The following is a 24,209-nucleotide window of genomic DNA, read 5'->3' on the forward strand; positions in this document are numbered from 1 at the left end:
CCGTTCCCCATACTGGTCACCAGGTCGGTGGTCATCTTAAGTCAAATCAGCCCCTCTGAGGCACGTGCTGTGGCCCACCTGCAGCACACATGGAACTGGAGGGTGCGGGGTTGACAGCGGGCGCAGGCTCACCAGGGGCACTGTGGCAGCGTCCGGTCTGGAGCGCGGGCTCGTCTGACCCGCCAGCCCCGGCTGCTTCTGCTGTGTCTGTTCTTTGTAAGCAGAACAGGAGACACAGATACACCAAGGGAAACAGCATTTTCCTGACGATGAGATTACCAGGTGGGAGGCTCTCTGGTCCAGGGTGGTAGAAAAAAGACTTTTCTGTTTCGCTCACCTGTCTGAAGCAGTCTGAACACAGCACCACGTGGAGCACCAAACTGCCAGGCTTGGTGACAGGAGAGGAGACCGCGGTCCGGCTGCACCCCGCTGTGGAGAGGAGCTGACAGAGGCAGGGGTTTCAGAGCAAACGGCAGAAGGAGACGAGTGGCAGGTGCATCTGAGGTCCCAGGCAGGGTGCAGGCTCCCCCAGAAGTGTTCTTCAGCCTTCTGAGTTCTCCTTCTTCCTGGCAAAGAGAAGGAGAGTCCTTGAGACAGATGTGACCAAGTGGGGTGGAGATGGACTGGATCAGGAGGCTCAGAAACCCGGTGCATGGCCAGGTGCAGGGTGCTGGAGCAGCAGTGGAAGGGAGGTCATGGATAGGGACCAGCTACATGGTCGTGATGCTTTTGGTCTCCTCTTAAGACAGATGCTTACAGGGACACCAGAGGACTGCGGCCTTGGGTCACAGAAATTGGGTCTTGGCTCTGCGTAAGGCTCCAGCCTGCTTGAGAGTAGGACAGGGTTCTGAGACGGGCAGCGGCGCTGAGGCAGACGCCTGTGCCCAGCCCCTCTGCACAGCCAGCCCTCCAACAAAGAGCTGCTCTGTGAGGGGGAGTGAGCAGGGGACCCACAAAGAGCTGGTGAGAGGAGCGAGAAGGGAGGGGGCATCACATAAAAAGGAATAAACCCGAGAAGAATCATGCTACGCAGCAGAAAACTCCATTGAACAGATGTTTTCTTGTGAAATATAAAATCAAAGATTTGTGGACATCTTTAATAGCCAAATCTCAAGAAATAAAAAAACGGGTCAAAGGAGAGACACTAAGAGGTAGAGGAGGGTGGGAACTCGGTGTTCAGGAAGTGAGTGGAAGAGAAAAATGAAGCCACCATATTACAAAAGGCCGTGAGTGACAGAGCACCGTGGGGAGACAGGAAAAGCCTGGGCAAGGCCGTGATACCCAGGCTGAAGAAGACGGCACAGAATGAGGTGGAAAAGAAGAGAATGAAAAGTGACCGATATGGAAGACAAAGGAAGTGCAACGCGTGCACACGGGTGCTCCTGAAGGAGCAAAGACCAACAAAACTGAAAACAGTGTTGGAAACTTTAACACACGGGCACTTCAAGAAGTCTGTAGGAAAATGGAATGAAAATATAGGTTTGAGTACAAAATGTTTTTTGAAATCCATGCATAACTTTCTTAACCCTATGCATTTTCCGTGATCTATTTGAAGACTCCTCATAAAGGAATACTTCTTTGAAATGAAAGTAAAACGTAGGCAGATTTAAAGTGATAAGGTCCCCCAGAAGAAAACACAGAGACTAGTTAACACGGAGTTGTATTGTGGTGACGTCAATGGACTTGAAGGTTAAGCAAAAATTCTGGTGGATCTCCAGGCCAGAAATTCAAGTGCACTCTGAGGCGGACGAGATCGGAGGGCCTCAGATGTCCGGGCTGCAGTGACACATGTCTGCCAATTCCTGAGAAAGAACGCGTGACCCAAGCGGTGCACAGCCACGCTGCTCTCGTGTTCAGAGAACGCCTCCTTCTAAGGAACAGGCCCGTGGATGCGGGGAGGGGGCCAGGGCAAAGGGGGAGCCGTGAAGTCGACCTTCCCACGTTGTGTCGTAGCTCACGCCGATGCAAAGTTTGGAAAATAAAGGGTGCAGAGAAGTAACAACTAATCCCTAGCTTCACCCCAAGAGAGGTCCCATCGGGTGTACGTCCCACCTGGAATGCGCACAGCCCAATACGGTTGCTCCCCGTTTTGCCGAGGGACAAACTCGGGCTCAGAGCTCTCAGTGGCCTGTCACCGTGCTCAGCTTCTCCAGCCCTGAATCCTCCAGACCTGCGCTGTCCAGTGGAACTTTCTGTGATGGAAATGTCCTAACGCTCTTCTGCCCAAAACACCAGGCAGCAGTCACCTGGTGCTGCTTGAAGTGCGGCTGGTGTCACTGAGCAAGTGTTCCCTTCATTTAAATGAGAACAGTTGCTTGTGGCTGGAGCCTCCGGTGTCTGGGCAGCCCAGCCCCAGGGAGTTCTTTGGCGTTCTTTTCCCTCCTGCACAGTCGGGCACTTCGCGTTTCAGCCACCCCACCCCATCCATGTCAAGTTCTACTAAACCCAGCCTCTGGGCTCAGCGGGACCCGAGGTGCAGACTTCTTGCGGTGGCGCCTGGTTCTTGGGCTGCAGTCTGCACGAGGCCTGGCCCTTGGCTCCGCCCCCCGAGGTTTTAGCTGAGTCACGCTGATTCCCGGGCTGCAGAGGTGAGAGACACTTCACCGGGGCTGCTACTCCACCTGCCCAGGCCCCCCCCCTTCGGATCCCCTCCCTGCTCCACCCCTCCAAGTGGAGCCTGTGGACTGGACAAGGAGGCAAAGGGTTACCCTGAGATGACCCCGAATATGAGTCTACGCCACCTCCCCCAGCCGCTGACTTCCAGAAGTTAAAATTCAAAGGAACAGGCTTGGGATCATGTGACGCCACCCTCAGACTTTAATCAGTCCCTTCCTCAGGGAGGCCTCTGTTTTGCAAACAGGCAGACGGAGCCTCAGTGTGGCTGGGTGGCAGCGCTGAGCTGACAGAACGGGGCCCAGAGGCACAGGGGGAGCTGTGCGGCTGTGGGGTGGAGCAAAAGCCTGGACCCCGCCTCCCACCCCGGGCTCCCTCCAGGTTGCTGGAGCAGTGAGATCTCTTGTGCTCTCCATGGTCCTGAAGAACTCTCCCCTCTTCTCCAGCCCTCAGACGTTACACCTGCACAATGGTGGCTTTTTTTTTAAATTTAAGATTTATTTATTTGAGAGTCAGAGTTACACACAGAGAGAAGGAGAGACAGTGGGGGGGGGGTTCCATCTGCTGGTTCACTCCCCTATTGGCTGCAATGGCTGGAGCTGTGCCGATCTGAAGCCAGGAGCCAGGAGCTTCTTCTGGGTCTCCCACATGGGTGCAGGGGCCTAAGGACTTGGGCCATCTTCCACTCCTTTCCCAGACCATAGCAGAGAGCTGGATCTGAAGAGGGGCAGCTGGGACTCGAACTGGGGCCCATATGGGATTTGGCATTGCAGGCGGCATCTTTACCGGCTACGCCACAGCGCCGGCCCCACAATGGTGGTTTTCGAGTGGAGCAGGGATGTCCAATACAGGGTTCTGTGATCCCTGCCAAGCTGCCACCTTCGGTACCATGTGTCTGTGTGCGCGTAGGTGGGGGTCTTCATGACTGACCAGAGGCGCCCGTGTCTGCGCCAATCTAGACCATCTAGAGACGCGGTCATGAATTGACGACCGTGGGCTGGATGTGACATTTTGGCCCACACTTTACTGGTAATAAGTAAACCTTTGAAACTGCAAGATTTCACATAAAAGCGCAAGTCGAAGCTTCTTTTGAAAAACCAGGCGATCTGACATTATGGGGCCCACTTTTGCCCTCACAACAATTACAGGAGCCAAGCGGCAGTTGCTGTCCTCAGGGGGGCCCGTGCTCCCCGCTTCACCACAGTCCCCACCCCGCCCTATTGCCCCTGTGATCCTGAAACCCTTTTGTCAGCTGTAGGTGGTCACCAAGCTTGGACATTTCCCTCTATTAAAACGATGACTTTCCATACTCACAGCACTGGCCAAAGTGCAAGTCTGACTCGAGAAAATGATGTGATTTCTTTCACCAGGCCTCTTCACTCGAATTATCCTTTGCATTTGATTTGTAACACCTGGTTCATCTAATTTATTTAATAAAAATCTATGAGACACCAAGGATAGAGGTGAACACAGACCGGCCAGGGCCCTGTTGCATGCAGGTCTGGGAGGAGAAAGAGACAATACTGAAGAAGCAAATGATAGACTTCCACTTGTGAGCAGTGGCTTTGTGTTAGGAAGCCAGACAAGGTGGAGTGGAGCAGGCCACAGCTGACGTGGGATGGGAGAACCCTGACGAGGGGCCTTGGGAGGGAGGCCGAACAGCAAGGGGCTACCAGGCAGACGTGGTCAGGCGGCCAGCAGGAGGAGCAGCAGGTACAAAGGCCAGGAGGCAGGGCCTTGGCCCACTGGATTCCTGAGCCTCACCGCTGGGCGTCCACCAGGCCGAAGGTTTCTTCTGTCCTCACGGCCCGGCAGGGTTTCACTTATTAATTCCCCAGCAGATGCCTGGCACCCAGCCGGCAAATCTGAAGCCATTTGCCCACAGGAAGCTCAGCCTGGCAGGGAAGCCACTTGGGGTCACCCGGGCCCTACTTCAATCCCTAGCAAGCCAGTTCATGACCCACTTACTGGCAAAGCCCATGCTGACTCCCAACCCCTGCCATTTCCCCAGATTGCCCCCTTGTGGACGCGCACTGCCCTTGCATTCGGTCCAGAGCTAAGGGCTGTTGCTGGCATCAGGCAGGGGATGGGGTGTGGGGGGGGAGGAAGTAGGGGGTGCGTAACAGAGGAGAAGGAGGGAGAGAGGTAGGGAGGGAGGGAGGGAAGGAGAGGGTACAAAGAGAAAGAGGAGGCTGGCGCCGCGGCTCACTAGGCTAATCCTCTGCCTTGCGGCGCCGGCACACTGGGTTCTAGTCCCGGTCGGGGCGCCGGATTCTGTCCCGCTTGCCCCTCTTCCAGGCCAGCTCTCTGCTGTGGCCCGGGAGTGCAGTGGAGGATGATGGCCCAAGTGCTTGGGCCCTGCACCCCATGGGAGACCAGGATAAGTACCTGGCTCCTGGCATCAGATCAGCGCGGTGCGCCGGCCACAGCGCGCCGGCCATGGCGGCCATTAGAGGGTGAACCAACGGCAAAGGAAGACCTTTCTCTCTGCCTGTCAAAAAAAAAAAAAAAAAAAAAAAGAGGAAGAGAGAGAGGCAGAGGGAGACCCTAGACCCAGGACTCCAAGCCTTTGAAAGGCAGCCCCAGGCCAGGTTTTAATGACACGTCCACGCCACCCCATTTATTGGAACAGATGGAATGGATCCATTGCACAAAAGGACCCACACGGTCACCCCCAAAGCAGAGCTACGGCAACGCTGGTGACCGCCGTGTCCAAACATCCACCAGCAGGAGTACACACAGGCTGCTTGCTGTGTAGTCACAGCCCAGAAATCCGCTCGGCAGTCGGGGAGCCGGCGGCAGCTGATAGCCACGCAGATGTGCCCATGTGCGCTCTTGTGCCGGTGACGCGTGGGGATGTGGCGGTTGCTGCCGGTGCTCCCTCCACGTGCCCGTCCGTGCTCACCGTCCCCGCACACGCCCGCGCCTGCCTACGGGTCTCGCGTGCTCTGCGGGGATGTTTCCTCTGGCTGCACGGCTGTGCTCGGCCTGCATGTGGGGAGGCCAGAGTGCTCAGAGTTCACGTTCCCAGGAGCTGCTCTAGGCCACTGATGGCCCAGGGAGGCCGACAGATCTCCAGCTCCCTCGCTGCCCGGTGGGGCAGCCGTGAGGCGAGTTCTACTCTCTCCTCGGGCTTCCCACCAGGACTGAGCTCCCGTCGCCCCTAAACACACTCTGTCTTGGCTTCCTGCTCGTTCTCTCCCCCACTAGCCTTCTGGAACTTTCTAGAATCTTCCATTCTCATCCTTGTCTCAGGCCTTACTTCTAAGACAATGGAGTATTTCTTCTTGTAGTCACTTCATTTCCCAGCGTCCTAGGAGGGGGACGGCAAGAGCTCCTCCATTCCACAGTTGAGAAAAATGAGGCTCAGGAGGGTGAAGGCACGCGCTGCAGGCCCGAGCCTCGGCCACCTGCGCGCTCCCCTGCGGGCCCCAGCAGAGGGCGTGGCGGGCGCGGCGCAGGGCTCCACCTCCCTCCGCGCGAGCTCCCGGACGCTCTGAGTGTGCGTCTCCCTGCAGGAAGGCCGCTGCCTGTTTGTCATCCTGCTCATGGCCGTGTACTGGTGCACGGAGGCCCTGCCCCTGTCGGTGACAGCGCTGCTGCCCATCGTCCTCTTCCCCTTCATGGGCATCCTGCCCTCCCACAAGGTCTGCCCCCAGTACTTCCTCGACACCAACTTCCTCTTCCTCAGCGGTCTGATCATGGCCACGGCCATCGAGGAGTGGAACCTGCACCGCAGAATCGCCCTCAAGATCCTGATGCTCGTTGGGGTCCAGCCGGCCAGGTAAGGCCAGGGAGCGGGGCCAGCGCCGCGGGGTGGAGCTGGGGGACCGCCCCTCGCCGCCCAAACCCGCTCGTCCTGCTTCAGCCACTTCCTGCCACCTGCCATTTATCCAGTCTTCAGCCCTCTTGTAAACAGCAGCTGTGTACCAGGCCCACCTAGGGCAAGTGCGCTCCCAGGTGCACAGGAACCCCCTAGAGGAGAGTTGAAATCTGACAATCCCCAGCCGCCCCCAGGCTACAGTCAGGGACTCAAGTCCCCTAATCTTAGAGGCGGCCGTGTTAGCAGTAGGAGGCCGCCGGCCCCGTGCTGAGTCTCGGATACCTGTCCTGGAGACCGACGTGAGCCTCTCTGCCTGTGAAGTGACAGTGTCATTGCACCTGCTTCCAAGCGTTGTTATGGGGGATAAGTGAAGGCAGGAGACTCACATAGACCTGAGCAGTAGATGCCGGCCGTATTGCCCTGATTTGTGATTTACCTGCCCAGGTGATGGAGGTGGAGGGGGGATGGGGGTGGAGGGAAGACGGTGTGGGAGACAGAGGGAGGCAGGGTGCAGTCCTGCCTGAGGTCTTGTGGAATTCAGACTTTTACTCTCAGAGGACGGGGTGCGCAACTCAGATTGTTTTAATCTCTCTTTTTTTGGTTCCATGAACCCCTTTGGCAGTTTGTTGAGTCTTAAGGGCCTTCCTAGAATCATGTCTGTAAATATGTAAAATACAACACATAGGGTTTCCAACAAGCCCCACCCCTGCAAATGCAGTGCCCCAAATTACACTTATACCCTCGTGCACTGCCTCGTTAACACAGCAGGTGCCAAGGACGAGTAGTGGGCCTCACGACACCCAGGTTTCTGAGCAGTGAGAGGTTTGGCAGAGAGGGGGCGGGAGCTGGTGGGAGCCGGGCGGCCACAGGAGAGGGGGCTGGCGGCATCAGGGCGAGATGGCAGAGTCTTAATGCCCCGACAACTTTCTGAAATTGGTACCATCGAGGGTTTAAGACCAGGGAGAGACAATGGCGGCTCGGGCTGTCCTCAGAGCCGGGAGCGCTTGCAGTTGGTTCCCTAACACACACCAAGCCCAGCTTTGCTCAGATCTACAATAAGCCTGGGTTGCCAGTCCCCCCTGCAGCCGCTCTGGGTCTCAGCTTCCTGTCTGGGAGACAGCGGAGTTGGGGGGGTTCCTTGGGGCTGGCAAGCTGCGTTCAGAGGCCCTGTGGGGCTCAGGGCTCTGCACCCACTCGGGACGCCCCCTGTTCCTCAGGCTCATCCTGGGGATGATGGTGACCACCTCGTTCCTGTCCATGTGGCTGAGCAACACGGCCTCCACTGCCATGATGCTGCCAATCGCCAACGCCATCCTCAAAAGCCTCTTTGGCAACAGGGAGGCTCAGAAGGACCCCGGCCGGGAGAGTGACGAGAACACAGGTGCGTGGAGGGGGGCTGGGGGAGGCTGGAGGGGCTGGGACCGGCTCAGCTGCTGTGGGGGATCAGGTGAGGACGGCCAAGGATGTGGGGGACGGCCAAGGGGATGGCACCTGTTGAGCACCTACTATGTGCCAGGTATCTGAATAGTAATAGTCAAATCATGTTACCTTGGCTTTTAGCAGTCTGCCTTGATTGAGCGCTTATGTGCAAGCCAGGAGTCCACCAGTTTACAAGTGTGTCTTTTTTTTTTTTTATTTTTTTTATTTTTTTTTATTTTTTGACAGGCAGAGTGGACAGTGAGAGAGAGAGACAGAGAGAAAGGTCTTCCTTTGCCGTTGGTTCACCCTCCAATGGCCGCCGCGGCCGGCGCGCTGCGGCCGGCGCACCGCGCTGATCCGATGGCAGGAGCCAGGAGCCAGGTGCTTTTCCTGGTCTCCCATGGGGTGCAGGGCCCAAGCACCTGGGCCATCCTCCACTGCACTCCCTGGCCACAGCAGAGGGCTGGCCTGGAAGAGGGGCAACTGGGACAGAATCCGGCGCCCCGACCGGGACTAGAACCCAGTGTGCCGGCGCCGCTAGGCGGAGGATTAGCCTAGTGAGCCGCGGCGCCGGCCTACAAGTGTGTCTTTTAACTCTCACAATAGCCCTGTGAAGTAGGGACTATTCCAAGCATTTGAAAAGATGTGTAAGATCCCTAATTCCCAGAGAGATACCAGTTGAAACACTGAGACTGGCGAAAGAAGTCCTGGAGGAGTGGGGCCACGAGAACACACACACTGGCAGCGGGTCTGCCCTTCTAAAGGGAACCCGGCAGGATTCCGGTCCGCACGAACTCCAGGACCCAGTGCTGCTCCCAGTGCAGATGTCAGAGGCTTCCTCAGACAGGCCCACGGGCGGCGGTCACAGCAAGTCTCAGCAGCGCAGGGGCCGGGGCCACGGGCCTCCCCGGCTGGCACCGTGTAGGTAGGTGGGCTGGAGGCACGCCATGGAGCACCATGCTGTTCTTAAGAGAGTCAGTGACCCACGTGGTTCTGCAGATGGGCTCCGTCCAGCAGGGCTGGGGAGAGGTCCAGAGCGAGCTGGACAGCGCAGTACCAAGGGAACTGAATGCAGTGGCTCCTCACACCCACGGGCTTTGCGTTCACGGAGTCAACCAGCTGTGGACGGGAAACACCTGGAAGCAACTGGGTCTGTACTGAACACGCGCAGGCTTTTTTTCTTTGTAGTGATTTCCTAACCGATAGTGTGGCGACTCTTTATGTGGCATTTCAGCTGAGTTAGGCACTGTGAGTAAGAGACGATTGACGCGTACAGGAGGATGTGTGCAGCTTATATGCTATTTAAAAACCATGCTATTTTAAAAACAGATCTTCTTTATTTAAAAGACAGAATTACAGAGAGAGAGGGAGAGGCAGAGAGAGAGAGAGTGAGAGCGAGGGAGCGAGCGCACTTCCATCTGCTGGTTCACTCCCCAAATGGCTGTAACAGCCAGCACTGGGTTGGGCCAAAGCCAGGAGCCAGGAGCTTCCTCTAGGTCTCCCACGTGGGTGCAGGGTCCAAGCACTTGGCCATCCTCCACTGCCTTCCCAGGTGCATAGCAGGGAGCTGAATCAGAAGTGCAGCAGCCAGGACACAAACCGGTGTCCATATTGGATGCCAGCACTGCGGGTGGCAGCTTTACTGGCTAGACCACAACTCCAAGCCTGCCATGCCATTTTATATAAGAGACTTGAACAATCCTAGATCCAAAATTCCAAACAGCAAACCATTTTGCAAGAACATAAACAATCAAAAAGCTACACACGAAACGTCAAAATGGCTGTTCCAGGAGGAGCGGGAGTAGGAAGTGGGAGCTCCCTCTGTGGGACTAAAACAAACAGATAGACAAAGGGCCTGGGAGGGTCAAGTTCTTAGCAAAACATCGCGCAGGTAGCTGCTGGCTCTTAGATGACTCTGTAAGGGTGCAGAGAGGGGCAGGGGCTTCCGGATAGCACACAGCAGGCGAACGGCCGGGCCTGACTCTGGAGCCAGGCTCTGGAGCCTGCAATCGCAGCTGTGTCAGGGAGGCCTCCTTTAGCTGCCCGCAGCAAGTGCTTGGCCACAAAGGGTTTCAAGGAAAGGGGCTTATTTTCCCCAGATGTGACGAAGCCAGAGGAAGGCAGTCCCAGGACCAATTCAGAGCACAGTGGTAGGACTCCAGGCAGCTCCGGGATTTCTTTGGCCTCCTCGTGTTTGCAAAGAGGCTGCCACGTCACATCTGCTGTAAAATGGCTTACTTTGGGTTTATGTTAGTATGTCTTAAAAGGAAGCTTTAGGCCGGCGCCGCGGCTCAATGGGCTAATCCTCTGCCTGCGGCGCTGGCACCCCGGGTTCTAGTCCCGGTGTGGGTGCCAGATTCTGTCTCGGTTGCCCCTCTTCCAGTCCAGCTCTCTGCTGTGGCCAGGGAGTGCAGTGGAGGATGGCCCAAGTGCTTGGGCCCTGCACCCCATGGGAGACCAGGAGGAAGCACCTGGCTCCCGGCTTCGGATCAGAGCGGTGCGCCAGCCTCAGTGGCCACTGGAGGGTGAACCAATGGTAAAGGAAGACCTTTGTCTCTGTCTCTCTCTCTCACTGTCCACTCTGCCTGTCAAAAATAAAAAAAAAAAGAAGCTTTAAGTCAGTACGTATGTGGGCATGTGTTGCTAGTTTAGCCTTAGCAAAAGTCTTTTAGTGATCCAACCCCGCATCTGCCTATGTGGCTGTGCAGACAGAAGGGCAGCTTTCCCATCTTGCCTTGCAGTTGGCTGCGGTCAGGTGACTATGTTTGACCAATGGGGTTGGAGTGGAAACAGTGTGGGCAACTCTGGCTTCTGCACTTCCTATTGGGTGGAGTGCAGGGTGAGGGCAGGAGCCGAGGAAGCCACCTCGGACCCAAAGCTGAAGCCGCATCTTGAGAGACAGAAGGTAGATCCAGGAGTTCTGCATCGTGTGCCACCAGCGAACAACCACGCATCACCCACAAAACGGCGGATGTTGTAGCTAGTCATGTTTTAAAATCTGCATCCAAATAAACATGTATCCATTAAAACGGAAGTGTTGGGGCCGGCGCTGTGGTGTGGCAGGTGAGGCCGCTGCCTGCAGTGCCAGCATCCCACATGAGCGCTGGCTCCAGTCCCGGCTGCTCCACTCCTGACCCAGCTCTCTGCTGTGGCCTAGGAAAGCAGTAGAAATGGCTCAAGTCCTTGGGCCCCTGCACCCGAGTCAGGGACCTGGCTTCGGATCGGCGCAGCTCCAGCCATTGCAGCCGATTAGGAAGTGCACTAGTGGATGGATGACCTCTCTCTCTCTCTGTCTCTCTCTGCATCTCCTTCTCTCTCTGTGTATCTCTGACTTTAAAATAAAAAACAAACAACCATAAGCGTTGGTCCCCTGCCACATAAGTCAGCCTCACTCACTGCCAGCAGCATGCGGATTTTCCCATCATGCACTTGGGGTCCTGCTTATTTTGTTTCTGCACAGCCCTGAAAGCTAGAAGTGATTCTCAGCACCCACAGATGCAGCTCGGAGAAGGGAAAGTGTGCGTCCAGGATCTCACTGCTGATAATCAGCAGAGCCAGGGTCTGGGCTGGGGCTGAGTCCTCCACGTGGAAGGGGGGGTGCTCTATAGCAGGGGCCGGCAGTCTCGCCCTGTCACTGTTTCAGGCTTGCAGCCTCACCGTTGCAATCCCTCGGCCCCGCCCTGGGAGACAGCAGGGTGCCGATGGGTGGGGCTGTGTGCCAGTAGCACTTTAGGATGGGTGCTGAAATTGAAATTGCACGTGACTTTCACATCACAACCCGTGAGTGGTATTCTATCGATCACGCAAATGCAAGACCACTCTGAGTTGGCAGGCTCTCCGAAACCAAGCAGTGGGCCGGACACAGCTCATGTACCGTCGGGCACCCGCCTGCTCTACGGCGTCAGCCACGTTGGCTTTTGAACTGTTTCCTCCAAGTCTTGGGGCTCCAAGCAAGCAGCTGGGACTCTATCCTACCCCTGTATCAACCGCACTGTATCTGTGCAGTGCACTGGGGTTCTAAGTTACATGGAGGGCTGCTTGCGGAGCACTTTATGCCAGGACTCTCCCGAAGGTCCCGAATGAGACGAGCTGGCCTTGACTTCACTTTGAGGTGGGGAGATTGGCAGTTAGTGTCTTCCATTCGGGCAGGTTGACTTCAGAGCCCGTGTACTCACTGTCCACTGTTCTATCTCATGCAAAAGATCAGTTTTTTTTTTTTTTTTTTTTTTTTTTTTTTTTTTTTTTGGACAGGCAGAGTGGACAGTGAGAGAGAGAGACAGAGAGAAAGGTCTTCCTTTGCCGTTGGCTCACCCTCCAATGGCCGCCACGGCCAGCGCGCTGCAGCCGGCGCACCGCGCTGATCCGATGGCAGGAGCCAGGAGCCAGGTGCTTTTCCTGGTCTCCCATGGGGTGCAGGGCCCAAGCACTTGGGCCATCCTCCACTGCACTCCCTGGCCACAGCAGAGAGCTGGCCTGGAAGAGGGGCAAGCGGGACAGAATCCGGCGCCCCAACCGGGACTAGAACCCGGTGTGCCGGCGCCGCTAGGCGGAGGATTAGCCGAGTGAGCTGCAGCACCGGCCAAAAGATCAGTTTTTTCAACATGGCCAAGCAAATGCTTGAAAGCCAAGTCCTGGCCAGCGCCGCGGCTCACTAGGCTAATCCTCCACCTAGCGGCGCCGGCACACCGGGTTCTAGTCCCGGTTGGGGCGCCGGATTCTGTCCCACTTGCCCCTCTTCCAGGCCAGCTCTCTGCTGTGGCCAGGGAGTGCAGTGGAGGATGGCCCAAGTCCTTGGGCCCTGCACCCCATGGGAGACCAGGATAAGCACCTGGCTCCTGCCTTCGGATCAGCACGGTGCGCCGGCCGCAGCATGCCGGCCATGGCGGCCATTAGAGGGTAAACCAATGGCAAAAGGAAGACCTTTCTCTCTGTCTCTCTCTCTCACTGTCCACTCTGCCTGTCTAAAAACAAAATTAAAAAAAAAAAAAGAAAAAGAAAAGAAAGCCAAGTCCCTTGTAGAGATGAGAAACGAGAGACCCAGGAAAGGGGGGGGGGATTTGCCCGAGGGGCGGTGGTGTGGCTGAATCCACTCTTTCTCCTCCACGCTGTGGGTGGCAGACTCCTGCTTCCAGGGGCTGAGGATCAGAGAGCAGGGACTGGTTAATGATCAGCCTCCTAAAGCAGCGCTGATTCCAGTGTGAGGAGGGCTGTCCCCTTTCCCCTAGTTCCTGTGCTTTGCCCAGGTGGCCGGCGTGGAAGTCGTGTTTATGGGCCGGGAAAGGGCCGAGGAGGCTCCCAGGGGCTTCAGGGTCTGCAAGGACATCTGTGGCAGCCAGGGCAGCAATGGTCACACGAGCCTTCATTTCCGGGGGACCGCCCGCCGTATGCCAGCCTCAGGGCTCAATTTGTCACGCACCTCCACTCGTGCACCCTCCTTATCTGCACTAAGGTGACGATCCCTATTTGACAGACTGAAGAGACAGAGGTTCAGAGAGGCAGATGATTTGCCCAGACTAACACGCTGCGTGAGCTGCGTCGTCCAGAATCCGGGCTTGTGAGCACTGTGCCATGGGGCCTGGACAGATGGGAGCTGGGGCAGGGTGGGCTCATTGGACAAGACCCCAGAGGGCCTCTGCTCTGTCCAGTTCCCTTACCTGTCTGGGGGTGTGGCCTGTGCAGCATCCCCCCAACAAGAGCCCTGCAGACAGGCGTGGCTACCACTGCATTTACAGGGAAGGAAACTGAGGCAGGCGGTAGTGATTTGCCCAATGCCCCTCAGCCAGAAAGAGGCTCACCTCGCCTTGGAGTCTGTGTTCTTTCCTCTCCTTTTGGCTGCCCAAAGGTGGCCAATGTGCCACCCATGTCTTTCCTGATGAGATGGCCAAGATGCCCCCGCCCACCAGGCAGCCTCTTAGGTTGGCTTAAGTGCTGCCCACTGCCCCCTGCTCTTCATCCTGGTGCTGCCGCCGGCCTGCTGAGAGTCCTTCCCCACCTGTGCAGTAGGACAGAGGCTCCCAGCACATTGTTCTGGTGTTTCCATAAGGCACGCTCAGCGTGTAGTAGTTGTTCAATAAACGCGTGGAACTAATGCACAGACAAGAGAAGCCTCACTGTGCTCAGACACAAACTGGGGGTAACAGGCCTCACCCCAGGTGGCTGTGGGCACGGAATGAAGTCATGGTGTTAGCCTGCCTGACTTGGCCACTCGGGACCCTCCCTGCGGCTCTCTGTGCAGAATCTGACATGAGGGCCTTCCATGTGCCAAACCCACCCTAGGTAGGAGCCCAGTTCCACCACGACCCAAAGTCCCCTGGATCCCAATCATGACGCGCTGTTCTGGGCCTCAGTTTCCCTAGATACAAGGAGGAGGGCAGCGAACCTTGCCTGGCCCTCCCGTGCTGCCCCCTCCCTCAGCACTTGCGGACCCCCCTCTGTAAGCACCCAGCTCCCAGCTGACCAGGGATTTGGGGGCCCAGGACAGTCCCGTGGGAGACTGTGGCCCATGCTGTGTCTGCATGGGGCCTCCTGGGCCACCGAGTGGACCTGGGGGAATGGCTACAAGTGCTCACCCCACGGTCTTCCTATCTTCTTATTTCCAATTTCGTCTTCCTTCTCTTTGTCATCACGAGAGCCACCTCGTGCCTGCTCTGAAATCCTCTCCCGTGACTGATGTGCACGGAGGGGAAGCGGGGCCCTCGTGGTCCTCCCGCCAAAGCGCACGCCGCTGTCAGTCCCGGCACGCCTCAGCCTCCGCCCTGGCTACAGCACGGCAGCCTTGTTGCCAGGCTCTTGGCTCGGCTCAGATGCCAGCCCCGAGTGGGAGGTCCTGCAAGGGAGTGGGAGAAGCCCGGGGGGACCAGGGAAAACGTGGGTGCACATGCCCCCAGTCCCCACCCCGGGCCTGGGCAGCCGCTGGGGACCTGAGCCCCAGCTGTGACTTCAGGCCTGTGCTGCAGGACGTTTCAGATAGGGGCGCCCTCGCGCATGGCAGAACCAGGAAACAGACTCTCAGCGGGGCCCCGGGCACTCCAGGGCCTGATGCTGTGTGTGGCCGTGGGCAGGGCCCCGGGAGGGCAGGTACAGAGTGCGCTGGCCACGGCGGGGGCTGGGGGCACTGGGTCGGAGCTCCCCTGCCTGGCCGTCCCCTGCAGAGTGACTTTGCTCCTACCCCCGTCAGCGTCTGGTTAACATCCCCCACTGCCCGCTTCACTGCCCTGCACTTGGCCCCGTGCCTCCCACCACCTTTGTTACCCGCAGCCCGGGGGAGCTGACTTGATGCGCACCCTTCAGACCCCCACTGGGGGTCAACAGGGGAGATTGAGGCACTGTAAGGGATCGCCAGTGGCCCTGGGGTCCTGTTCTCTCCTAATATGCACAGGGGAGGAACAGCCTTGGGCAGGGCGAAGTGGGGGTTGGCAGGGAAGGGGCCTAGGCTGGGGGCCCGACCACCACGGTGAAGGGGAACCCTGGTAGAAAGGGAAACTCACAGGGTTCTTTTTCCTGACAGAGGTCCTTTAGGAGGACCGGGCCCTCTGGCTGAGGCCCAGGAGCAGACCCCAGACACTCCCCTGATGCCCCAGTCAGAGGGGGTGGCAGAGAACCCACGAGCGGATGCACGCTCGCAGGTGGTCATCTGGGGGATGGGGCCTGAGGAAGCCACGCCGCATTCAGGTTTACTGCCATCGGCCACCTGAGGCTGCCCTGGGGCTGGACCCAGAAGCAGCGGTCACCCTGTCAGCAAGCAAGGGCCGCTCGGTGTTTGGTGGCAGAGTGACCTTGCACTTGGCCGAGCCTGTGAGATGGCCTTGCTTTGTCCGGTTTTCCCACAGCCACAGAGTGACCCTCCCTGGGTGGGTGTCCTGATGGATGGCGGAGGCCCACCAGGAGGGCCACCCAGCCTGGCCATGCGCGTCACTCCAGCCAAGGCATCAGGGGCCACCTTGGAGCTCTCTGTGAGGGTCGCCAGCCTTCCTGACCCCCTGCTCCTGCTGGACCCCCTGTGAAGATCTTTGCCTTGGGGGTTGGTGCACCAGGGCCACCTGATCACCCAGCTCTCCGCTCTGGTGCCCTGTGTGAGCTAAGGATACATTGTCAATATTTGTAAATAGATCAAAAGAACTCTTTTGTGCCACATCAAAGTCAGATGTCAGCGTCCAAAGATAACAGTGTGGCCACCCTCGGTGGCTTTCCTGCACAATGGCAGAGCTGTGTGGATGCAACTGAGACCCTTGGGCTCCCAAAGCCTCAACGCTTTGCTCTCTGGCTCTTACACAGCGGGTTTGCTGCTCCCTGCCTAAGTTAACTCTTCCATTCCCGAGTGAATTCTTCCCGAGGAGAGTCATTCCTTCCATGTTAGGATTTAAAGAACGGGGCCTCTATGCCCAGCCCCTCGGCTGGAGCCCTATTGGCACTTTGGATGGGGATGGCTCTTTGTCGGTTGTAGGGTGTTCAGCCGCATCCTGGTCTCTAGCCAGCAGGTGCCAGCAGCAGCGCCAGCTTCCCTCTTGGTAATAACCAGGGACATTGTCTGCGGACATTGCTCCTTGCCTCCCGGGGACAGCACCGGCCTCTGTTGGAAGCCACTGACCCAAGGGCCCCGAGTACGTGATGGAGCTGTAATGGGAACACAGGCCGCCGAGCAGCCACACAGACAGCCTCGGCCCTTCAAAGTGGTTCCGGCTGGAGGGACTTCGAGTTCATCCCTTTTCTCTTATCCCCCAAACATTGTCAGAGGCCCCTGGGAAGCAGAGGGGCAACTCCAAAACGAAAGTCAGGTCGTCACCTGACCCCCTCCGGCACAAACACTGCCTGACTCTGACTGGCTCAAAGGAGAAGCCCAAGTCCTCACTGTGAGCCCAGAGACCCCTGCGCGGTCCACTCCCCAGACCCCTATGCGGTCCACTCCCCTTCCTGCCACCCCTACCCCATCGCCATCTCTGTCACACACCTCCTCTCACTCTCTTCCTCCCTCCAGCCCTGCTGGCCTTCTGCATCCCTAGCACCAGGCACACGCCCACCTCAGGGCCCTTGCACCTGCTCTTCACGGCCCCAGGTACCTGCCTGGTCTCCCCTTTGCCTTCTTTGGGTGCCTGTTCAACGGGGGACTTTGCTGAAGAGTGTCTCACCCTAGAATGACTGTGCCCTCCCTGCTTTCTGGTTCTCCACATCAACCCTCCCCTGGTAGACCCCAGCTACCACGACCTGTCCCCTCGACCAGACAGGGACTTCCCAGGACGTGGGGGCCGTGTCCTAGCACTCAGTGCCAGGCACACTGGAAGTGTCTCGGAAAGATTTGCTGACGGGCAGATGCTGGCCAGGTTCGTGGGCCGAGAGCACAGTACCAGAGCGGCACCAGGCTCTTATCTCAGAAGAGGACCTGAAACATAACCACCTCCCATGCTTGCTCAGTGTCTCTGCGACCCCTGCCCCAGCCTGGGCAGCCGCCCTCGCATTCCCCGGAACACATCAGCCCACCTGCTCCCCTGCAGCTTGGCCCTCTCTTTCCTCACTTCGCCCCGTTTTGCTCCCTCCGTAACATCCGTGGCTGCCTGAAATGTTCTTGTTTTCTAGAACATAACCTCCGTGGGAGAGGGGCCCTTGTTCTATGTTGTGCACTTAGTACCCTGAGCTCATAGTTCACAGCTCATAGTAGGTGCTTGATACATAGCGTTTGGGTGAGCGGTGGGTGATTGGGGTCACCCACCCATTGCTGACCCGTTACCATCCGTAGCTGGCCTTTCCCAAGTCACCCTTTGGTGATGGCTGCTCAGGCAAGCCCAGGCTGAGTTATGGCCTGTGGAGCTGCCGTGGCTAACGCCCTGCCCTCTGGTGCCATCTGCAGAGATGGGTGGTGGGACAGCAGGGTGCAATGGTGAGGGCCTGCCTGCCTTCTTTCCCCCTTCCCTCTTCCCTTCCCTCCCCTCCCCGCCTCTCCCCTCCCTCCCTCTCTTTCTCCATTCTCCCCTCCCCCTTCCTTCCTCTTCCTCTTCCTCTCGCTGCTTTAATCGGTGAACGGCGCAGGCTCCTGGGCAGCGAGGAGACGCGTACTTGGTGGACGACGTGAGAATAGGACGCTGCTGTCCCACTCGCGACACTGCACTAAAGACCTCGTGTTTGCCTCCTAGCTGCGGCGCGGAGGAACGGCCTGCACACTGTGCCCACGGAGATGCAATTTCTCGCCAGCACAGAAGAGTAAGTTCCCAGGGACACTCCCAGAGGAGCCTGTGCTGGACGCAAGGGGACGGCGAATGAGAATCCAGTGCTGCCAGCCGTCCCCTCCCATCCCCAGGTCCTCCCGAGCAGCCCAGTGCCTGTCTCCACTGTCCTTGCCCGTGGCTTCGGTGTGGACTTGGATGGCCTCTTTCTATAAAGGCAGCTGTGGGTAGGGGAGGTGCGCACACTCAGCCCCTAGGAGCTGGGGAGCTCCTGAAGGGAGGGGCTATGGAGAGCAGGAGAGTGTGGGTCACATGGTCACTGAGCAGGAGGGACAGGCGAGGGTCATGTGTGTCCTGTGCAGGCGTAGTGGCCCTTCCCATCCACATGGCATAGAATGTGGTCCACACACAGCACACTCAGCCATGCGTATCCTGCTCATCAGGGTAGCAAAGTCAAGGGCGTGAAGTTGGGAGTCACACAAACCTGACTTGGGACGGTGGCTTTGCCACTTCCTGTGTGACTTGGATGAACCCCTGGCCACTCTGAGCCTCTGTTGGTCCTCACTCACCAGCCGGACACGGTCTAGGAGCCCAGCGGATGGGGTTGTTTCGGAATCTTCCCTGACAGTATTGATGCAGCAATTTGCCCAGGCCCAAGGTGCTAAGGCTATGTTATTGCCATTTGGTGGTGATTTTTTTTAAATCTTTTTTTAAGATTTCTTAGTTTATTTTGAAAGAGTTACAGAGAGAGAAGGATAGAGAGAGAAAGCAGATCTTCCATCCGCTGGTTTACGCTCCCTGTGGCCACAATGGCTGGGGCTGGGCCAGGCCAAAGCCAGGAACCGGGAGCTTCATCCAGGTCTCCCACATGGGTGCAGGAGCCCAAGCACTTGGGTCATCTTCTGCTGCTTTTCCCAACCCAAGGAGCTGGGTCAGAAGTGGAGCAGCCGGGACTAGAACCAGAGTCCATATGGGATGCTGGCATCACAGGCAATGACTTTACCTGCTACTCCACAACATGGGCACAAACTTTTTTTTTTTTTTTTTTTTTTTTTTTGACAGGCAGAGTGGACAGTGAGAGAGAGAGACAGAGAGAAAGGTCTTCCTTTGCCGTTGGTTCACCCTCCAATGGCTGCCGCGGCTGGCGCGCTGTGGCCGGCGCACCGCGCTGATCCCATGGCAGGAGCCAGGTGCTTCTCCTGATCTCCCATGGGGTGCAGGGCCCAAGGACTTGGGCCATCCTCCACTGCACTCCCTGGCCACAGCAGAGAGCTGGCCTGGAAGAGGGGCAAGCGGGACAGAATCCGGCGCCCCGACAGGGACTAGAACCCAGTATGCCGGTGCCACAAGGCGGAGGATTAGCCTAGTGAGCCGCGGCGCCGGCTGCACAAACTTTGTTTTTTAAAAATATTTATTTAGGAGCCAGTGCTGTGGCACAGAAGGTTAAGAGTCTGCCTGCGGTGCTGGAATCCCATGTGGGCACTGGTTCAAGTTCTGGCCACTCCACTTCTGATCCATCTCTCTTTATGGCCTGGGAAAGCCAGTAGAAGTTGGGGCAAGTGCTTGGGCCCTGTACCCATGTGGGAGACCTGAAAGAAGCTCCAGGCTCCTGGCTTTGGCTTGGCCCACCTGTGGCCATTATGGCCATTTGGACACTGAACCAGTGGATGGAAGATTTATCTCTCTCTCCTTTCTCTCCCTCCCTCCCTCCCTCCTCCCCTCCCTCTCTCTCCCCCCTCCTTCCTCCCTGTATCTCTGCCTTTCAAATAAATAAATCTTTAAAAATTTGTATTTGTTTATTATTTGAAAGGCACAGTGATAGAGATAGGGAGAGGCAGACAAAAAGAGAACTCTTCCATCCACTCATTCACTCCTCAAATACTTACCATGTCCAGAGCTGGGCCAGGCCAAAAAAGCCAAGAGCCAGGAACTCCATCCGGGTCTCCCATGTGGGTGGCAGGGGCCCAAGCATTTGGGCCAACCTCTGCTGCCTTTCCAGGCCATTAGCAGGGAGCTGGATTGGAAGCAAAGCAGCGGGACTCGAACCGGCACTCAGGTGGGATGCTGGCATTGCAGCAGCGTCTTTACCCGGCTGCGCTGCAACCCTGGCCCTGGAGCTTTGACTCTGGATGAGGCGAGAGCAGCTGGAGGGTGTCCGCAGAGGAGGGGCATGATCTCAGGTCTGTTCCCTTCCACGGCCTGTGTTTCTTCTTGGAAGTGTGCAGGGGCTCCGAGCCCGACTGAGACGTGGGCTCTGTGCCTGGCCCCGCCCGGAGCGTGTGTGCCGCCTGGGCGTGCATCCCATACCCTCGCCGTGCAGAGCTGATGCTGGGTCTGTTGGAAAACCCAGGCCCCACCCTCTGGGAGTCCACATCCCTTGGATGCAAACCCCTCCCCCTCTCTGGGCCCCGGTTTCTCCCCCTGGATGAAGAAGGGGTTACACTGGCCAGACATGGGCTCTGTCTCCTCTCTGGTCCTCCGTCTGAGGCTCAGGCTGGTTGCGGTCCCCAGGTCTGAGGGAGGCCACAGTTCCTGCTGGGGTCTCTCACCCTGGAGAAGTCAGACTGTGCCACTGGGTTCTGGACTTTGACTTATGGTCACGCTGGAAACCAAGTCCTCGGACCCCAGAATGTGTCCCCGTGCCCTCTGGGGAACAAGTCCTTTATGCCGTAATTCAGGCCAGGGGCTATTTGAGTGACCTCTCATTCTTCAAGAAAAAAATGTTTTTTTATTTAAAACATAAGTTAGGGGCTGGCATTGTGGCATAGTGGGTAAGGCTGCTGCCTGCACCACCAGCATCCCATATGGGAGCCATTTCAAGTCTCTGCTGTCCATTTCCGATCCAGCTCTCCCAGATAACGGCCTGGGAAAGCAGCAGAAGATGGTCCAAGTATCTGGGCCCCTGCCACTCACGTGGGGGACCTGGGTGAGGCTCCTGGCTCCTGGCTTCAGCCTGGCCCAGTGCCGGCCATTGCAGCCATCTGGGGCGTGAACCAGTGGATGGAAGATTCTCTCTCTGTAACTCTGACTTGCAAAATAAATAAATAAGTTCTCTAAAAATTTAAAATATGGTCTTGCTGCATAGGAGCTGTTCTTTTTGAAATTTCTAATTTCTTTTCCAGATTTACTGAGGTGTAATTGATGAGAAAACATTGGATATATTTGAAGGTGTTCGCAGGGTGTTTGAGATCCATGTGCCCTGTGAGATGATGGGGCAGTCAAGCTAACTGAGAAACTCGCGACATCACAGAGGGCTACTCTAGTTTTACTTGCGTGTAAGCGTTTCTCATAGCACCATCAAAAAGTGCCCTTAAACAAAAAGGCTGTTCCCAGCCTCTCACTTCCAGAGAGATTAGAGCAGTTAAGGGAAAACCATTCTCGACTGTTTCCCCACGTCTCCCAGAAGTCACAAATGCATTTTTGAAAATAAGCAATTGGTAGCGCCACGTGTGCGGTTCTGTAAGCTGCTCCGCCTGGGGAAGTGTGTTGTTGGTCTTTTCAATGTAGCTGTTCGTGTCAGTGTCCTCTTTTAATTATACAGTGAGCACCCTGCATCTCGTCCTTTCCCAAACCCTATTACCCCACGAGGAAAACAGCCCAGAACATGCAAATAAGGAGGAAAGAGGGGGGGAAATCCGTAACTGCATCCCAGAGAAGAGCACCAAACGACTTGGTGCAGATGGCGGGAGACTTTCGTACCGCCCGTGTGTCCATGAAATCGTCCACATGAGGACGTGGCATAGGTGAACTTCCAACAGCAAAAGCCTAAATAGTTACCTGCTTGCTCACTCTACTTTGTATGAGGGACATCTCTCATCTTAATAACCACCTATCTAAATCATCATTTAAAAATATTATTTATCGGGCCAGTGCTGTGGTATAGCGGGTAAAGCCACTGCCTGCAGTGCCGACATCCCAAATGGGTGCTGGTTCTAGTCCCGGCTGCTCCACTTCCAATCCAGCTCTCTGCTATGGCCTGGGAAAGCAGTAGAAGATAGCCCAAGTCCTTGGGATCCTGCACCCATGTGGGAGACCCAGAAAGAGGCTCTTGGCTTTGGATGGGCACAGCTCCGGCCGTGGCAGCCATCTGGGGAGCGAACCAGCGGATGGAAGACCTCTCTCTCCCTCTCTGCCTCTGCCTCTCTGTAACTCTGCCTTTCAATAAATAAATAAATCTTTTCTAAAAATTAAAAAATGTTATTATTTTGAAAGGCAGAGAGAGAGAGAGAGAGATCCATCTCCCTTCCGCTGGTTCACTCCCCAATGTCTGCAACAGTCAGACCTGAGAGTTAGGAGCCAGGAACTCGGTCTGGGCCTCCCGTGTGGGTGGCAGGGACTCAGCCTTCGGAGGCGTCACTGCTTCCTCCCAGGGCCTGCGCGAGCTACAGTGTGGAGCCACGCTGCGCCGCAGGCATCCCAAGCAATGGCTTCATCATCGTGCCAAGTGCCTGCCCCCAGACCATTGTTTTCAGGCTTCATTGCTGTCCCAGCCAGCAAGGCCTTCCTGAGCCCATCTGCTTTCGGTGGGCGTCTCGATTGTCTTCCATTCAGTGCCTGTTTGACGCCAGAGAGGCCTCCCAGGCACCCGCCCCCGGAGCACTGTCTGCTGATCTCTCTGGGATTCACCTCGGCAGAATATCGGAGCTGAAGGATGGCACCGTTTAGGGTTGCTGGTCGCTCTGCCAAACTGCCTTCCAGAAAGCCCCCCCCGCCCCGCCGCCGCCGCCTCCCCTGCCCCGTGCTTGCCTGTTTCTCCGTGGGGCCAGGCCAGGAGCTCAACCCGGGTCTCAGGGGCTTCTCTCTGGGTTTGTTTCAAGCAAAGAGCGGCCCGAGGAGGCAGAGGCTCCCCCCGAGCTGCCGGCCGACTCCAAGCGGGAGGAGGAGTACCGCAGGAACATCTGGAAGGGCTTCCTCATCTGCATCCCCTACTCGGCCAGCATCGGCGGCACCACCACCCTCACGGGCACCGCCCCCAACCTCATCCTGCTCGGCCAGCTCAAGAGGTAAAGCCAGGGTCCTCGCCGCCGGCTTCCCCGCCGCCCCCAGGGCCCCTCAGCTTCCTCCTCCCCTCACTCCCTCAGCATCTGGGGCACGAGCCCCGGGTGTCTCCCTGGGGACACGGGAGGCACAGCACCCAGCAAGCACCCTGCCCTTCAGAAATCTCTAGGCTGATGGGGAGGGCGCACCATAGATGCCAAAGAACGTCTGTGGGACATCAGTTCCTAAACGAGTTTACTCCGATTATAAAATGATGGGGAGAAATTCGGGACACTCGGAAAATATAGGGAGAAAATGCCTTCAGTTCCACCACTAACGTTCTTCTGGGCCTCCTCCTGGTCTTTTCTATGTCCATCAAACGTGTAAATATTTCACCTTATTGTCATCATACTGCTTAGAGTTTTATAGTCTGACTTTGGCACTGACATGTTGCAGAAAACATAATTTTTAATGACTATAGATTCTCCTCTTTTGGGTAAGTCGGGGGCTCACTAAATTATTTCCATTTGAAGATTATTATTCCTCTGTTGTGAGGAATGTCACTGACCACATATCTGATGTTGTAATATTTTTAAAACAGCTATTCTAATTTGCTAGTTGTCTAGTACAGAGGCATACTTCTGTACTGTAGAAAGGACAAAGAAGGCAGTAAATGTCTCTCAGAATCTCACGAGACACTTTATGAATGTTTTCGCTCGTTTGCCTGCTTCTGGCGCAATAACTGCTACTACGTTTGCTTTAGTTACTTCTTTGGAATGTCTGTGCGTGGCTTTGCTCACGCTTTCTTAGACATTATTTTGTAACTCACTTTCCCCCGCTGCAGTCCAGCACACACATTCCCCACCGGATTCCAGCTGAGGTTTTGTGAAGGTGCATTTCCCGTGGTGGGGGGTCTGGGTAGAAGGGCGTGTGTATCCCTAGTGCTCGATGCGTGTTCACCAAATCCTCCACTATGCAAGATCACTCTGGCGGGCAAGCGCCAGGGGTCTGCTCGTTTGCCCGCACCTGCGCCAGCATCGAGCCTTGTCGCTCGTCGTCCTCTGAGGCTTGCTGGTGTCTTAACAAAACTGAGATCAAACTCTGCGTGGCAAAGAGCGACCCCACGGCTGTGCCTGCTGCTCACCCACAGCTTCCCGTGCCTACGAGGCTACACTGAGCCGAAGGCAGGGGTTGCGGCTTGAACACGTGTCTTGTTTGGCTCC

The 24,209-nt window shown here is 56.8% G+C and overlaps 1 protein-coding gene across 2 annotated transcripts in view; it reads left to right on the top strand.

The window, feature by feature from the left end:
• SLC13A3 (solute carrier family 13 member 3) overlaps window positions 1-24,209 on the top strand; it is a 56,314-nt gene that overhangs the window by 10,954 nt on the left and 21,151 nt on the right. The window contains exons 2-5 of one of the 2 annotated variants that reach the window (XM_002721218.5): window positions 6,132-6,397; window positions 7,654-7,817; window positions 17,980-18,046; window positions 22,827-23,012. In XM_002721218.5, the coding sequence (XP_002721264.1) occupies window positions 6,132-6,397; window positions 7,654-7,817; window positions 17,980-18,046; window positions 22,827-23,012 (683 nt within the window). The remainder of the gene's footprint in view (window positions 1-6,131; window positions 6,398-7,653; window positions 7,818-17,979; window positions 18,047-22,826; window positions 23,013-24,209) is intronic. The other variant, XM_051844967.2, reaches the window with a different exon arrangement.

This window comes from Oryctolagus cuniculus, chromosome 11 (assembly GCF_964237555.1).
Source record: "Oryctolagus cuniculus chromosome 11, mOryCun1.1, whole genome shotgun sequence".
NCBI lineage: Eukaryota > Metazoa > Chordata > Mammalia > Lagomorpha > Leporidae > Oryctolagus > Oryctolagus cuniculus.